Genomic DNA, 18,585 nt, shown 5'->3' with positions numbered 1-18,585 from the left:
TCCAGATGACATGATACTATACATAGGGAATCCTAAAGATGGTACCAGAAAACTACTAGAGCTAATCAATGAATTTGGTAAAGTAGCAGGATACAAAATTAATGCACAGAGATCTCTTGCATTCCTATATACTAATGATGAAAAATCTGAAAGAGAAATTAAGGAAACACTCCCATTTACCACTGCAACAAAAAGAATAAAATACCTAGGAATAAACCTATGTAAGGAGACAAAAGACTGTATGCAGCAAACTATAGGACACTGATGTAGGAAATTAAAGGTGATACAAACAGATGGACAGATATACCATGTTCTTGGACTGGAAGAATCAACATTGTGATAATGATTATACTACCCAAAGCAATCTATAGATTCCATGCAATCCCTATCAAACTACCAATGGCATTTTTCACAGAACTAGAACAAAAAATTTCAGAATTTGTATGGAAACACAAAAGACCCCGAATAGCCAAAGCAATCTTGAGAAGGAAAAATGGAGCTGGAGGAATCAGACTCCCTGACTTCAGACTATACTACAAAGCTACAGTAATCAAGACAGTATGGTACTGGCACAAAATCAGAAATATAGATCAATGGAACAGGATAGAAAGCCCAGAGATAAACCTATGCACATATGGTCACCTTATCTTTGATAAAGGACGTAAGAATATACAATGGAGAAAAGACAGCCTCTTCAATAAGTGGTACTGGGAAATCTAGACAGCTACATGTAAAAGAATGAAATTACAACACTCCCTAACACCATACACAAAAATAAAATCAAAATGGATTAAAGACCTAAAGGTAAGGCCAGATACTATAAAACTCTTAGAGGAGAACATAGGCAGAACACTCTATGACATAAATCACAGCAAGATCCTTTTTGACCCACCTCCTAGAGAAATGGAAATAAAAACAAAAATAAACAAATGGGACCTAATGAAACTTAAAAGCTTTTGCACAGCCAAGGAAACTGTAAACAAGATGAAAAGACAACCCTCAGAATGGGAGAAAATATTTGCAAATGAGGCAACTGACAAAGGAGTAATCTCCAAAATTTACGAGCAGCTCATGCAGCTCAATATCAAAAAACAAACAACCCAATCCAAAACTAGGCAGAAGACCTAAATAGACATTTCTCCAAAAAAGATATATAGATTGCCAATAAACACAAGAAAGGATGCTCAACATTACTGATCATTAGAGAAATGCAAATCAAAACTACAATGAGATATCACCTCACACAAGTCAGAATGGCCATCATCAAAATATCTACAAACAAAAAATGCTGGAGAGGGTGTGAAGAAAAGGGAACCGAACCCTCTTGCACTGTTGGTGGGAATGTAAATTGATACAGCCACTATGGAAAACAGTATGAAGGTTCCTTAAAAAACTAAAAATAGAACTACCATATGGCCCAGCAATCCCACTACTGGGCATATACCCTGAGAAAACCATAATTCAAAAAGAGTCATGTACCACAATGTTCACTGCAGCTCTATTTACAGTAGCCAGGATATGGAAGCAATCTAAGTGTCCATCGACAGATGAATGGATAAAGAAGATGTGGCACATATATACAATGGAATATTACTCAGCCATAAAAAGAAACGAAATTGAGTTATTTGCAGTGAGGTGGATGGACCTAGAGACTGCCATACAGAGTGAAGTGAGTCAGAAAGAGAAAAATAAATACCATATGCTAACACATATATATGGAATCTAAGGAAAAAAAAAAAGGTTCTGAAGAACCTAGGGGCAGGACAGGAATAAAGTCGCAGATGTAGAGAATGGACTTGAGGACACGGGGAGGGGGAAGGGTAAGCTGGGACAAAGTGAGAGAGTGGCATGGACTTATATATACTATCAAATGTAAAAGAGATAGCTAGAGGGAAGCAGCCGCATAGCACAGGGAGATCAGCTTGGTGTTTTGTGACCACCTAGAGGGGTGGGATAGGGAGGGTGGGAGGGAGACGCAAGAGGGAGGAGATATGGGGATATATGTATATGTATAGCTGATTCACTTTGTTATAAAGCAGAAACTAATACACCACTGTAAAGCAATTATACTCCAATAAAGATGTTTAAAGAAAAAAAAAAAAAGGAAGTTCAGGGCTTTTCACAGACAGGCTGGTTTCGAAGCTCAGCTCTGCTTCTTGATGGCAGTGTGAACCTGGCTGGGTGTTTGATCTTCCTAAGTGAGTTTACACCTCTGCAAAACAGGTCAGTGCAACATAACATTTTCTGAGTCTTAAGGGAGACCATCTACAGAAAAGACTTAATATGGTGCCCGGGAGAACACATGGTGCCTGGGATGTCAGCATTCACTACATAAACAGAATCTAAGTGAGCCAGACTGACACACACTATATATCCCTGTTGCCTTTCTCCCATGTGTCTATGAAAGAAAAAATAATATACAGTAGACCTAAGCAGTCAGATTTCTGACCATGAGAGCAGGACATGGTACCCAAGGACTTTTCTGGATTAAAAGAATGATCTTCATAGAAGGCATCTGCATCTCAGCTGAGAAAGCAGCCAGACCTGTTAAGCAAGAGAGGAGGCCCCACGCAGATGGTGAATCTCCTCCCTTATAAGCGTTAAGTGAAAGCTTCCAGCAACGGCTCTTGATGCAAAGCTGCCCCAAAGTTATATAACTCTGGGCAAATTTCTGGCCAAGGGAAGTTCAAAATGAGCTTCAATGGTGTTTCCATTTTAGCTTGGAGTTTGAACCAGTGCTGCAGTAACAGTGACTGATTGAGAAAAGCTGAAGGTTAACAGATATTACTCCGTTTGTGTGTCTTTACATCTTAATATAACTTAGTTTAGCCTTATAACATTTATTAATCATGCCGAGCAAGGCAGTGTAGAATAGCGGGAGAATCGCAGGCTGTGGAACAGAACAAATCCTGGAACTGTCCATTGGTACCGTGAGCTCTTAATATGGGGATAACCATACCTGCCTCAAGGATGCTGTGAAGCGCTGGCATAGGGCCTGCCACATAGTTGGTGCCTAATAAGCGTTTGTTTCTTCTTCCCATTTCTTTCACATTTGTTATGTTAAAAAAACAGCTCTATTTTTGAATAGAAAAGAGGGCTATACTTGCCTGACTCGGTTTCCCACACCAACAGGACTCCCAGCTGCTCAGACCAAAACCAAGGACTAGATAGCGCTCTCTATTCGGCAACAGTGCACCTGAATCACAGACACGGTGTCTGTGAAGGGATTAGCTGTGGAGCATAATTTCCCAAACCTGAACCTACAGTAGCAGAAAAGACAGCTGGGCTTGGAGCAAGAGACAAGGGTTTTCATCCCATTTTTGCTCTTAGGTAGTCTTTTTTTTTTTTCTTCTAAGCACTTTTATTCAAGAAAATTTGAATTATATATATATATATACACACACACACACACACACATACACAAATACTTACAAGAACATATTAAATACTACTTTGTCATGACTGCTGATACTAGCTAGTCTTTTGACTGTAGGTAAGTCACTTAACACTTCACCTGTGTCTCTCACTCCAATTCTACAAAACAAGGAATTTTCTTTTTTAGACTGGACAACATCCAAAGTCCTTAAAGCTCTAAAAACTCCATGTTTCTACAGTTTGGTTCATGCTGTTTGTTAAAATGTGTGACTGTGTTCCATTCCAAATCCTGCTCTGTGTCCGCCACGTTGGTCTGAGTCATGATTTGTTCCCTAAGTTAGAGGCTCCATGTAAACAGTAACTGCACAAACAGAATCTGAGTGAACCAGGGTGCCAGCTGGTTCACTGCTGTAGCCTCTGCTTACTCTGGAGATCAGCTAAAGCCCTGGGAGCTGGGAGTAAACAAATCTGCCGGGAAGATAGGATTTTACTGTGAAAATGAGCTTTCTGACATGTTTAAAGCAGCAGAAATGGTCTGAAGATTGTTTTATACCTAAATGATCCCACGTGAATTTAAAAAAAAAACAAAACAACCTCCCATACCTCTGCAGGTATTTAGTTCCTGTGGCTGATATAAATTTCACTTAACTCCCAGCTGACCCCTCACCCTGGAAAATTTTTTGTCAGAATTCAAAATAAAATGAAGGCACATGCCAATTAGTAGCTCCAATAGTCAGACCGATGGGAGCAAGAGCTTTGGTTTATAGAACGTTAACATCTCACAAAACTAAGTATCTGATTCATCACTGTAGCCTTATAGTTTCCCTAACAGTTAGCAGTGTTTTGCACACAGCAGGCTGGGAGCTCTTTGAAGGCAGAAAAGGTATCTTATTCATGTCTAGCACAGGGCCCCGGTATATTACAGATGCTTGTAGTAGTTTGCTAGGGTTACCATAACCAAGTGCCACAAAGTAGTACTTAAACAACAGAAATATGTGATTTAAACAACAGAAATGTATTTTCTCACAATTCTGGAGGTTAGAAATCTGAGATCAAGGTGTCAGCACAGTTGGTTTCTTCTGAGGCCTCTCTCCTCTGCCTGCAGATGACCACCTTCTCCTTGTGTCCTCACGTGATCTTCCCTTTGTACATTTCTGTCTAAATTTCCTCTTTTTAAAAGGACACAGGTCATATTAGATTAGGGCCCACACTAATAATCTCATTTTAAATTAATTAGCTCTTTAAAGACCATATCTCCAAATACAGTCACATTCTGAGATATTGGAAGTTAGGACTTCAACATATAAATTTTGGGGGGACACAAATCAGCCCATTATAAGTGTTGAATGAGTGAATGGTGGAAGGACGGGTGGATGAATAGATGGATGGATGGATGGATGGACAACTAGGTAGTCAACGAACACTAGGTAAATCAAGTAAATTTACATAATCACTTGTGGAGATTGGTTTTGCTATAATACTCCAAAGGTTTTTACATTATATATTTTCATCCAACCTTACAAGATACTTTTAAAAATTATTACTCACCAAATTCCATCAAGCTGACAAAACATAGCCACATCCAGACTTATCAATGTCATTTCCCCTGTCTAATTATCCCCATTTGTAATGACTTCCTGTACCCAGGAGAATATCAGTATTTGCTTACAATAAATAACCACTACCTCTCCCATAAATAACTATATACTTAGAATCTTCACATTAGGGAAACAGAAAGAACTAAAATAATTGTTTTAGTTAGATCTGTTGCCTGATAATTTCATTGTTCAGCCTGTTTTGGTTTTCAACCAAACCTGGCCAGCACTCAGTTTCTAGGTTGTCTTAGCATACTGATTCCATTCAGTGAACTATAGAAATGCCCCTATAGAATTGTAGGGGACAAGGAAAAGGCCCACCAGGGGTCTCAGGTTCATCTGGTAGCTTTGAGTGCTGTCACACCTCTGATGGCACAGAAATTCATGAACTCGCCCTCCACTGCCAATGATCCTTCTCTGTGTTTCCATCTGGCTGCAGAATAAACTCGATCACAGTCAAACTATCAAGGTGGTTGAAGGTGTGTGTCTGGAGGGGGTCAGCAAGGTACCTGAGCTCCTTGCCCTGTCCCACAATGTCCTGAGTCATGGTGCTGCCCGCCAGTCTGATTCACAACTCCCCTGGTGCCAGCCTCTGTCACAATGGGAAGAGCTGCCAGGGGACAACACGCCCAGCCTTAATGAATGAACTCTTTGTGGCACAGCCAGTATGAGGCTGATTCATGGTGTTGTGGGTCCATGTGGGCACTCACTCATTCATTCCTCTCTCATCCATTCTCTACCGGAAACCTTGTTCAGCAGATAAGCCATAGCATGAGCTTCCCTTGAAGAAGTGTGGTAATTGTAAAAGGTTCCTTTATGTTTCATACCAATTCCCTGCTTGAAGATAATAACAGAGAGATAAACAGATAGTGTGAGCTGTACCCGTGTAATGTATGAATTAGGTATTAAAATTTAAAGACAAATTTATTGTGGTCCTTGGTCGATGACAATGATGAATTATCTTGGCTATGACCCTTGGGCAGATCAGCTACTCTAAATTTAGGATTAACCCATGCAATTGCCCCCCTGCTGCCTTCCCCGGAGGCTTCCTGAGACGAGGTGGTATTAACGAGTATGTCCATGGACGTCATTAGGCATGATGCCATTTGATTTTGACTGTGTGTATAGAACAGGCCCTTGAGGTTCTAGGTTTTCCCCATCTGCAGAGTTCCTTCCCCATCCCCACACACCTAGACAGTTGTATCGGGAATTAATCAAATATATTCATGTGCCATAAAACTTCTTGTCAGGGATTCAAACCGAGTGATTTCTGACCTCTCTCTGACTGCCTCTACTTTTAAAAATGTGCTTTAACTCTACTTGTGACATGTTTTATTGTAAACCACTTCACATTCTTTTTGAGAGTAGGTGGCATGTAAATCATAGTTGAAGAAAACGCTTCAAACCGATGTACTATTCCCAGAGCATGAAAAGTTCAGTGAGGAGGCAGCAAGATGCAGGGTCAGTTCCCCTCAGGCCCACCTGGCCAGGCAGACCTGTCACTCCCTCATCAGGGCCTGTTCTCTCCAGGCTGAGGGATGATGGAAGAGCCATCCAGAAGTCTGTTAGGAGCCCCACTCTGCCAGAAGCAGAGCATTTAATTCACTCAAGCCTTGCTCTGCTGACAAGCTCACATCATAGAAAGACAAAGATACGGTGACGAGAGCTGTTGCTTGGACCTATTTTTGGCCAACGAGGGAGAAGTAGATGGATGACAGAATGGAGCTGACTGGCACTTGGAGAGAAAGGGGCCTTGCCACCACATGATTGTAAGAGCCGAAGAAGGGAATATGTGCAGCTAGTGTTCCTGTGAGTGTAGGAAAGCAGAACTCCACAAGTTGGGCGAAAAGAAGGTGTGGTTCCATGGACTGAACAAACCCAGAGGGCAGCATAATGTGGAGGTTAAAGTACACACTCAGGAGTCTGTACATACCTGAGTCAGGCTCACGGCTCTGCCCTCACAGCTGTGCAAATGTCACCTCCCCGTAGCTCAGGTTCCTCACTATCATCGTGAATAACAAGACCTACCTCATATGTCAATTTGGGAATTAAATGAGATAAGATATGTAAAGCACAGTGCCTGAATCATGGTAAGCACTCAAAGGGTGACAATTACTGTGCTGTTACCACTCTTGCAGGCCTCCTATGTGTAAGGCACCTGGCTAGATGCTTTTTGATCCCATGGTCAGAGACTCTAATCATATAGAGTTTGATTCTGAAAAGATTGAAGGCTCCACATAATATAATTCTGATTATCTATTCATACCTAATTCCGGAGAGGAAGAAGAGAGGGAGTTATCCAAAGAAATCACTATGTCTCCAATCAGTTCGTATTTACAAGGACACTTACAAAGGCAGGAAGGAGGAATTTGCAGCCAAGAACAGACACAAAGGAATGGCATAAAATGAAAGAATCAAGTCAGGGAAGTGGAAGGCTGGGTTTGGGATTAATGCACACAGAACAGCAACGCTGAGAACAAGAAAAAGAACAATAGAAGGGCTCGCCTACTGCTTGGGGCAGATGACACCAGTAACTTAGACATAATGTAGTGAATACAGAGTTACTCAATTCCTAGTTTGTTTCCATCTTCTCTATCAAGAAGAATGATCTGTGAGCCAGAATGGAGAACACAAACATGGCCAAGGGGAAATTAAAGTCTGAGATAGTGAGGAGATAGGAGGAGGGTACCTGCCACCGTATTTAAGTCTGCAGGCTCCGATGAATTCTGACTCGGCAGCATCTCTAAGTGCTCCCAAATATGCACTGCAACAGGAATGGCAAGATATACAGCCCCAGGGTGCTCAAAGAACACGAGTTCATGATTATAATATCTGAAAAATGGCACTATGATAATATGTAAGAGTTTATGAAGCATGGAAGAACTTCCAGAAACTTGCAGAGGGGCAAATGTTTCAATATAAGTATGAGAGACTGTTAGCAAAATTCTAGCACAGATTCGATGCCTTGTGTTGACCCAGGAAGATGAATGCTGGTCGCACCAACCTCATCCCTCTCACAGGGTTCCTCAAATGGTAACTCTGTGCCACAGACATTATCCACTTAGGAAATGGTAACAAACAAGCCTTCACAATCTCTTTGTGAACCAGGTAGAAAAGTACAGACTCTGTGACAGTACAATTAAGAACTCAGAGTGGCTCAACTATAATCCTCAAAGAGGACTGGAGAACAGGTTAGCATCTGTCCGTAGAGGGATTTTAATGTCACAGAACTTGGTCTTCAGTGCCTCTCTATACAGACAGGGGTCTTGGCTTGCAGAACAAAGGAAGTTTGCTGACATCTGCTGGGAGAAAGACCAGGAGGCAGTGGTGGGGTGGAAGAGGGGTTGAGAGGGCAGCTGAGGGAGCAAAGAGCCTGTGTTTGGATCCTAGTTCCACCCCTTGTTAGCTGTGTGATGTTAACAGAGTTACTTATACTCTCTGACTCAATTCCCCCCTCTGGAAAGTGAGGGGAAGAACTATCAACCTCACTAGATGAGGTAGATTAAATTAGTATGTATTAAAGCATTTAGAACAGTACCTGATCGGAGAAGTTATCAAGAGCCCAACTATCTTGTCTGGCTGAAATGGTGGAATCTTATAAAATGAAAGCTATAAAGAGAAAATATCAATAATAAATGCTAATGCCAAATAAGGAAAACAGCCTAAAAGTCTAACAATAGGGAATTGATAGTACATATGTATGATGGAATATGATGGCCATGAACATCATGTTACAGAAGAATAATTAAGGCAATGAAGAAAATGAATCAGGGTTAGGGAAAGGAGGTGATGGAGGCCAAGGTACTCTTTGGGGAAGGTGGTCTCTGAAGGATGGTACTAATCAGGGACTGAAATGAGAGGCTGGAGCCATGCAGCCCTGGGAAGAGCAAAGGCCCTAAAGCAGGAAGGGAGCACATGAGGCTGGAGCACAGTGTGCAATGCAGAGAGGAGAAGGAAATGGGGTTGGAGAGGCCTCGCCATGCAGGGTCCTTCCAGCCAAAGGAAGCTCTGGGGTTTTATTTTATGTGACATGGGAAGCCACTGGAGATTGTGAGCAGGAGAGAGTTAAGATTTTAAGGGGTCACATTGGCTACTTTTTGGAGAACAGACTGTAGGGGGTAAGAAAGGAAGTAGGGAAACCTATTTTGGGCAATAATAATTTAATAGTTTAGTGGTAATTTTTTTGTTTTTGTTTTGTTTTTGTTTTTGTTTTGCGGTACGCGGGCCTCTCACTGTTGTGGCCTCTCCCGTTGCGGAGCACAGGCTCCGGACGCGCAGGCTCAGCGGCCATGGCTTCACGGGCCCAGCCGCTCCGCGGCATGTGGGATCGTCCCGGACCGGGTCACGAATCCGTGTCTCCTGCATCGGCAGGCGGACTCTCAACCACTACGCCACCAGGGAAGCCCCTAGTGGTAATTTTGTAATTTAATTTTTTATTTTTGACTGCGTTGGGTCTTTGTTGTGCGTGGGCTTTCTCTAGTTGCGGCGAGCAGGGCTGCTCTAAGTTGCAGTGCGCAGGCTTCTCATTGCCATGGCTTCTCTTGTTGCAGAGCACAGGCTCTAGGAGCGCGCGGGCTTCAGTAGTTGTAGCACGCGGGCTCAGCAGTTGTGGCTTGCGGGCTCTAGAGCGCAGGCTCAGTAGCTGTGGCGCACGGGCTTAGATGCTCCATGTCATGTGGGATCTTCCCGGACCAGGGATCGAACCTGTGTCCCCTGCATTGGCAGGTGGATTCTTAACCACTGCGTCACCAGGGAAGCCCCCAGGTTTGCGGTATTTTAAGAAAAAGACGATGGTGGCTTAGGTTGGGAGGAAATAGTGAGAAGTGGCAGACTGAAAATATATTTTGAATAGTATGACCCTAATTTTGTAAAAAAGAAATACACACATACACATATGCTGGGAAGATATATATGCAAGAATGAATAGTGGTTATCTCTGGATCATGCTATTCATGGTGACTTTAATTTTCTTCTTTGTGATTTTCTGCATTTTTCCAACAAACATGTAGTGTTTAAGAAATCAGAAAGAAAAAGAGGACATTTTTGGAAAAGAAAAAATCAATTACCCAGGGACAGGCCAAGTGAGGTGTGGATCAGTTACAGCCTAAGTAAAGAGATGTCCAGGATCTGACTGACAGCAATTTCAATACTTGTTGACAGTGTAAATGATGAACTAAAAAAAGTAATAACTGCAGGTAATACGACATAATTTAGGGACCGCCTGATAGGGACCTCGCTCTCCGTGGGAGCAGACTGTCCCTTGCACTCTGCTTTATCCAAGCCCACCTGGTGTATCATGTGTAGTTCTGGGTGCCACAGTCTAAGATCTAAATGAGCTAGAGGAGAGCACTCAGGATAGGGAGGGGGCTTCAAACCACAGACTGTAATGGCAGGAGGGGTTACCACCCACTGAGCACCCATTCTGTGTCAGGCACTTTAAAAATGTGAAGTAGTTAAGATATGAGATGCTCAGTTTGACTGGAGGGAAAAGGTGGCAAATGAACATCTTTTGAGCACTAACGGAACCACTGCACTAATCCCTTTTTCATACTTTATGACATCTGATCCTTACCATGATATTCCGAGATGAGCATTATCTCTGTTTTGTAGAACCATAGTTCTGTGAAGTTGAATTAGGGAAGCAGCACTGCATCAATGTGGACTCTGGAGCCAGACAGCCTGGGTTCAAATTCTAGCAGCTGTGTGACCTTGGGCATGCTACTCAGTCTCCCTAAGCCTCAATTTCCTCATCTACAGAAGAGGGGTATGATACCTACCTCAAGGGATTGTTCAAAGACTAAATTAGTTAATACATCAGAGTACTTAGCACAGTGCTTGGCATATAGTAAGCTCAATAAAGATCAGCTATTATTGTTAAGAAAACATGCCTAAAATCACCCCGTAAGTTGGGGAACCAGTGGAGAAGAAAAGAATCCTAGTTACTTTCTAGGGGGTGAAGTCTGTCAAAGGGACGGAGGGGGAGGCTTGTACTGACTTAAAGAAGTAGAACCAGACCCAGTGAACATAAGTGTAACAGGGCGTTTGGTAAGGCGCAGCCTGAAATTAGTTAGCTAGGTAATGTCAGTTACTTTCTGCTAAAGTAAATACAGATTTTCCTGGTTCAGGCAGAGTCATTAAGTGGTCACTCTTATTTTCAATGCTGTAAGATGCCAGTGCCCCATTGGCCTGGAGGGAGAGTCTAGTAAAGCTACCTGTGGCCTGACAAAGCCTGCCCCTTCGAGCAACACCCCTTGTTATGCAGAGCTGATCTCTGAGAGGTGGAGCAACTGCACAAAGGTCAGGAGCCTCCCGGGAGGAGATGTTATTAGGATCTCCCTCATGGGTTAGGATAGACCCTGTAAGAAACCCTTTGAGAGGAAAGGAACCAAAGATCTCAAAGGGAAACGCACCATGAGAAAAGGAGCAGTCTAGTCTGATGGTCTTGGGTTACCAGCAGGGCTGCAGGGTAACTCCTGCAGGGGTGTGGGGGGCTTGTTCCAACACAGCCCGTGGCTGCAACTAGACACCCTTCTGATGTGGGAGCGACTTGAGAACAGTGACTGAGACTATGAACTAAAAGACCTGCCACCTTGGAGCCCAAGCACACATACCACACAAAGGTTCTAGGGTGAGAAGAGAATGCCCGCAGCAGTGGGCAGTGGTGCTGGACCGTGCATAGCTAGAGTTCATTGTCACCGCCTGGTGAGAGGCAGCAACACCAACAGACCATGCAGACTCCCCAGGTTTTTCTCTGCCTGCATTTGGAACCGGGACTGACCCTTGTGGAATGAATGAAGGGTGTTCTTGGTGTTCTTATATGTTTAGAAGAGGTAGGAAGTGCAGGGGTTAAGAGAGAGATTTTGGACTTCCTACTGGTGTGAGCAGGAAGATATTCTGGCAACTAACAGGGGGAAAAGATATATCTATTATATTTAATCCCCATGCTAAGCTGGTAAAATAGGTTAAATCAGTTGTATTTATTCAATAAGACTTGATTAAGCTCAACATTAAGAACTTTCTAAAAATCAGAATTGGGATCTCCCTGGTGGTCCAGTGGTAAAGAATCCACCTTACAATGCAGGGGACGCAGGTTCGATCCCTGGTCAGGGAACTAAGATCCCAGGGCAACTAAGCCCGCAAACCAGAACTACCGAGCTCGCGTGCCTCAACTAGGAGCCCGCGTGCTGCAAACTACAGAGCCCACTGCTCTGGAACTTGCACACCACAACTACAGAGCCCACACACCCTGGAGCCTGTAAGCCACAACTAGAAAGAAGCCCGCGTGCTGCAAGGAAGAGTCCGCGCACTGCAACGAAAGATCCCTCAGGCCTCAACGAAGATCCCGCGTGCCGCAACTAAGACCCGACGCAGTCAAAAATAAATTAGATAAGTAAATACATAATAAAATAAATCTTAAAAAAAAGAATCAGAATTAATAATAATAGCTAATATTTATTTAACTCTTATTATAAGCCAATATCTTTCTATGCCTTAGCTCATTAATCCTCACAAAACTCCATGAGATGGAGACTACTTTTTATCACCATTTTACAGATGAGGAGACTGAGGGGGGGGAGACTAAAATAACTTGTTCACGCAGTAGACGTTGATGGAACAAGAATTAGACGATAGGGCTTCCCAATCGCAGAGCCTATCCTTTTAACCCCTATATCCTTCTATCCCCTTATAAAGATGGAAAGAGAGTGTAATACAGCATGGCACAGGAGCTGATGGGATTAGAATAGTTGAGTGTTTGGGCTAGAATGCCCATAAACTCTTTTCCTTGTTGCAACACTGAGATTTTACACCTCCTTGCAACCTTAAGAATCTGTGTGTTTCATTTATCTCTACAGAATTGCCATCAAAATGAATTGTTTGTTATGAGTGGAAAATAAGCATAGGAACTATTGCTAAGGAATATAAAGATAAGCCACATGTTGAGACGCATTCTAAGTCTGTAGGTCAAATTGCATTACAATGGCCTCAGAGGAGTAGTATTTGTTCATTCACCAAATATTGATTACATGCCTTCTATGTGCATTGTTCTAGGTGCTTGGTACATAGCAGTGAACTAAATAGACAAAGATCCCTGCCTGTGTGGATTTTACAGTCTTATGGGGGGAGAGAAAATAAACAGTAAACATTATAGCTGAGTAAATTATATAGTATATTAAAAGGCTTTAAGTACTTGATCATAGTTGCAGTTTTAAATTAGGCTGGCAGGGGAGACCTCTTTGACATCTAAGCAGAGACTTGAAGGAGGTGAGAGAGTCAGCCATGTAGGTATCTGAAGGAGAAACATTTGAGGCAGAGGATACAACCAATGCAAAAGCCCAGGACAAGAGCCTGCCTGGTTGGAGGAACTGCAAAGAGACCCCCATGACTGGAGCAGGTTAGGGAGAGGGTGAGGGGAAGAGGTGAGGCCCAATCAGTGGCGGAGGGGTGGCAGGTCTTCCAGGCCATTGTCAAGATGTCAGCTTTGATACCAAGTGAGCTGAGGAACCGCTGTGGGGTTGAAAGCAGAGAAGTGACATGATCCGACTTACACGAGTATATTAAAATGCACTGCATTTTAGGTTGTTTCAAAATGTTCTTTATCACTGAGATCGTTGTTCATGAGGAAATGGATCTGACACCTAAACGAAGGTCTGCACAACGTGCTGAGAACCACATAGGTCTTGTGACTGGAGTGGAAGGAGAGGGGGGGTTGGTGGACCTGAGTAAAAATAATTTTGCCATTTAGTTCAGAGCCGATGGGAGGAATAACTAATAACAATAGCTGTAAAGGTCACTGCAAATATTAAGTGCTATCAAATACTAACCACTACTTAAAAATAAAAAGCCTGTCATTATTCTTTGGCCCAGGAGTCAGGACCTCTGGCCGCCTGCAGGCCTCGGTCAGCCTGTTATCGCTTCGGCACCTTTAAAGGACTTTTCCTTCAGCCTGGGTTATCTGATGGCTGAATCTCCCATCGACAGCTCTGGTGGAAGGAACCAAGCTGTTTACCATGTGTACTCAGGAACAAAACACAATCCTGAGGGTAGGGGTTGATGAACATTCGTTTAAACAAAAAAAATCATTAATTTGTAAGCTGTGCTTACAAGACTCTCTGAGAAGCACTGAATGTTTAAATGAGTGACATGGGGATAGACGTAAAAAGCTCTTGCAATGAGCTGTTTACACCAATCCATTGGGTCATGGACATTTTGCTTGAGATTTATTTGTGTGGGAATAACACTAGAATACTAGCTTGCCGGTGCCAGCTTTGAAACCGACACAATGAATAGCTATTGTTCTGACACTGTATCCGGCCGCTCACATCCATACACACTGAAGACGACCTTCCTCTCTAGAAATAACTTCCAGCCATTATAAATATTTTTAATTGTTATTGGGATACCCAATGTTCTAGATGCCTGGAAAGGAGGGAAATTGTATAAAGATATTTCAGATTCTCTCCTAAAAGGATTCCACAACTTCTCTATTTCGGTTAAGTCAGGTCACCAGTGTTACTGCATTCCTAGCATAATGAGATATGTTAAAATAGTTATATAAGATAAAGGGAGGCGAAAGGAAGTGTTATTAAACATCTATTAAATACCAGATTCTGTGTTATGATACCACTTCATTTCACCATTACAACCCAGTAAGAATAGATACTATCCCCTATTTTGCAGAAGAGGCAATGAAGGTTGAGAGAGATTAAATAACTTGCTTAAATTACTTAATAAGTGTCAGACCTGGGATGTGCACTTAATTCTGTGGACTCCAAATCCAGGCGCACCTAACACACAGATCTGCCCTCGAGAATACTGTCATCTAGTGGGTAAGGCAAGGCTTACACGTAGAAATCCATTGGAGAAAAATACCAGCAGTACAAAATCAAATGCTTACAATTCACGTGATCAGGACTCCTGATTCCAATTCTATAAACGAGTATAAATGCCTACAAAGATCAGGGCCCTGATCAAAGCACTTTCAGGGACATTAGTGAAGGGACCAAAGGAAGCATGATTTTTTTTATCAATGACATAAATGCTTCAGATGATGCAAGATGACTGAGAAGATGGGCACGAGGCTGTAGGCCCAGGACTGCACTGCCCACCTTCTGAGGGGCCTGGGCCCACTCACACCTTCTCCCTAAAGTTCCACGGTCTATAGGATAATAGAATCAGGGTGGGGGATGTCCGATGAAAAGTAAAATCCTAAGACAGTAAAGAAAACGTGAATTAGGTCACAAAGACAGCAAACAGAACTCACTGGTAACGATGAAAATAAGCCTGAAAGGTGACTGATGACCTGCAAATGTTTTAGGAAATCTTTAGCTTCTAGGATGTCTGCCCTCTTTCTTGGCGTCCACTGGGGTTTACTCTGGGAATGGCCACTGTGCTATAAACTCAACCTTTGGTGCTCTGCCTCGTGGTTCTGGGATGGGACCCTCTGGCCTGTTGCTCCCTATTAGGCTCTGCAGGTGGCAGGGGACACACGGGGAGTGCGCTAGATGGAGACGGCAAGGCTGCAGAAGGGAGGAGGCTGCTTTTTCCTGTTTGCTTTCTGCTTGCCTCCCACTTCTCAGTGCCTCCCCAGCCTCACTTCTTCACCCTGGTGGTGACAGTTCATTCCAGTAGCAGGAGTTGATTCTAGCTTGCAGTTTTTCCAGTACTCACAGAACTAGCCTCATAATGCATGACCACCACCATCGAAAGCTTTTAGGTTTTAATAATTCTGACCTCTTCCCTTGTTCCTCTAAACTTTGGGCTGGTAGCTACTTCCTTCAGTGACCACCCCCAAGATACCCTAATGTAGTCTTGGTCTTCTCAGTCCTGCAACACTTAGTTAATAATCCTGTATATTAAAATTCTCTCTCTTAAAATAACAGATGTGGTTTCTGTCTCCTGACTGGACCCTGACTGATACACAATTAATTTCATTGTTAATTTAAATTAAAGCAAATTAGAAAGCCATTTAATATATGCTAAGGTCCAATACAGATGTCTGGAACAGAAATATTTAGTTCATCCCTCACACCCACACAAGGCTGATGGTTACAAAATGACAATCTGACCATATCCCTGCCTGGTTTAAGGTCCTACAATGGCTCCCCATTGTGTACTGGATAAAGTCCAGGCTCATGGCACCTGGCCTTCCAGCCATCCAGACCCTCCCACTATGCCTTCTCCAAACCTACCATGCTGTTGATCACACCCCATGCCTTTGCCTAGGTTGTTTCCTCTGCTTAGAATTTATCCTTCAAAGTCCAGCTCAGATGTCACCTCTTCTAAGACACCTTCCCTGTTTCCACTCTCCCTCTAGCAGCTAAACCCTCTGTACTCTCTACCCCTAGTGTTCCTAAGTCAAAATGTACTCTCCTATCAGACCATGTGCTTCTTGAGGCCAAGGTAGACATAGTCTATCACTGTTTCAGCACCTGGAACAGTGCTGGGCATTCAGTAGGCACTTAATAAATGAACTTGGACTTATCTTTTTTTTTCCACTATCCAAGTTTCTTGCTGCCTACTTGATCATATCATTTAAAACAAAAACAAAAAACCTCCAATGTTCAGAGAACTTTAAAACTCACTTTCTTTCCACTCCTCTTTGGATAGAATACGTCTCCAGATACAAAGCTGTTCATATATTGTTGTATTGGATTATATCCTTAGGAGGTGAGGACATTATAATTTCCTTAATTCAGTGCCAAGGCGGGCCGACATCATCATGAGCGCAGAAGCTACAGTTGACAGAGGGGTAGAAATGGCCATTCAGGTTGTTGGCTAAAAGAACAGTGGCTCCTCTGGCCAGGGCAGGCCACCACCATGCTGAATGGTCCTCACAAAAGTCCTCTGAAGTCATATACGATCGTGCAAGAGGGTAAGCAATTTGCCTAAGGGAATCTAGAACTCAGCTGTTCTGTGTCACCAACTGTGGGGATAAGGATGTTACTCCTGGGAGTAGCTGGTCCAGGCAACCCAGTGTGGCCAGGGGTCCCACATGGATTAGGCAGTGGTAACACTTCCTAGTTGACTATGTCCTCAGGGCAGTAGGATTTTTGCTGTCTCACACCTTGGCAGTCATTTCTCCCACCGCTGGCTAATCATGCATGGGCTCCACCACCTTAATGCTCCCTCAAGTCTGAAAGTACCAAGCGGGTAGATGTGGCAACAACAGTGGTACCCTGGAAGCATATAGCAGGCAGTGCAAATCCAACTCCTACCAAGACCACTGTGTACTCAACATTCTGGAGGTGAAACTGGAAAGGAACAAAGGCAAAAAAAAATTACAGTTTCTCTTTGTCCTATAATCTATCTTTTGATCTTTTAATATGTAGATAATATGGATCTGTTCTTACATGGGGAAAGAACATGAGTCAGTTTGCTCAGAGATAACTGTGACCTCTCTAAGAAAGATAGTATGTTTTCACCCACAGAGTTGCTAAGAGAGTTGTGTTTGCACACTTGAAGACATCACAAGGATTCAGCTGAATCTTACTGAGAATAAACAATTACCTGCCCTACGTCGGGAGCAATTACACCTGTTAGCGTTTCTGTCACTTTATTTTCAAGAATCTCTGCTGAACAATTACACAACTATTTGCTTTTTATCATTCTAATATTGAAATTTTGTGTAAACCTGATCTATTGTGAAAAATCCACCTGAGAGTTGTGGCTTTGATGTGGCACTAAGCATTAACATGGAACATGATGTCAGTTAACAACAAAAAGAGATACATTTCCTGATCGAATGTAATAAATTTAAAGAAACAAGCTAAATCTTTCTCCTTGTAAAGAGCACTTGCTGCGGGATGAGAACTATTTTGAGAAATTCCGCAGAAGGACAGTGATTGACAGTGGGCTGGGTTGTCTTTCCTCCAGATCCACTCACCACCCTCTCCAGTCTGACTGTTGCCCCAGAGGCATAACCTATAGACCGTGTCAATGGGCTCTTGTGCTTCCCAGCTTCTGGTTGGCTTCTGCCAATGGGGAACTCACAGGAGATGGGCCCCTGTTCAAGCTGTCCCTGGCAAATCAGAATCTGTCTTCAGGACCCCTTCAGGTTGACTGTGTCCCTGACCTAAGGTCACTTCTTTCAAGGCACCTTTCTCTTATCTGTATTATGGCCACCCCTCCTCCACCCATTAGGGCCCAGGGTGAGGGCAGTTTTGCTGCTTCTAGTCCTGGGTTACCACACGACCTCTGCACCCTGCCCCAACACACACCCACATCTCTGTAAATAGCTCCCTTATAAATAGACTCTCAACAGATTATTTTAATTTGGTGTGCCATCTCTTTCTTGCTAACTGGACAATGGACCCTCACTGGATAATGTTATATTGATCAATATGGGGGGGGGGAGGAGAAACATTGCAGTCTCATATTGAAAATCTGCTTTCCAAAGACTTACTATGCAGAGATGCTACTCAAAACTTTTAACGTGGTGCTCCAGCAAGGTCCTGGAGGCCTTGCTGAACCAGGCATTATCCTTTTAGTTGCTGGATTATGAAAAGGCCTAGAGCATCCCAGGGGAGGGGCTGGGGCAGCCAGGGCAGAAAGCACTTGCAGGGGTGCTGTCAGGATTGTAGCTATTGACCAACCAACACGGAAGGGTTTAGCGTTT

The 18,585-nt window shown here is 43.2% G+C and overlaps 1 protein-coding gene across 1 annotated transcript in view; it reads right to left on the bottom strand.

Moving 5' to 3' along the window:
• Window positions 1-18,585, bottom strand: part of NUBPL (NUBP iron-sulfur cluster assembly factor, mitochondrial) — a 329,067-nt gene that overhangs the window by 9,413 nt on the left and 301,069 nt on the right. Inside the window, exon 13 of the mRNA XM_089907582.1 lies at window positions 11,545-11,552. Coding sequence (XP_089763708.1) covers window positions 11,545-11,552 — 8 coding nt within the window. The remainder of the gene's footprint in view (window positions 1-11,544; window positions 11,553-18,585) is intronic.

The sequence above is a fragment of the Delphinapterus leucas genome, chromosome 2 (genome assembly GCF_059928025.1).
Source record: "Delphinapterus leucas isolate spDelLeu-1000000601 "Yukka" chromosome 2, BTC_Dleu_Yukka2, whole genome shotgun sequence".
Classification (NCBI taxonomy): Eukaryota; Metazoa; Chordata; class Mammalia; order Artiodactyla; family Monodontidae; genus Delphinapterus; species Delphinapterus leucas.
The sequence above is the reverse complement of the archived record's forward strand: the minus strand, read 5'-3'. Positions and strand labels throughout refer to the sequence as shown.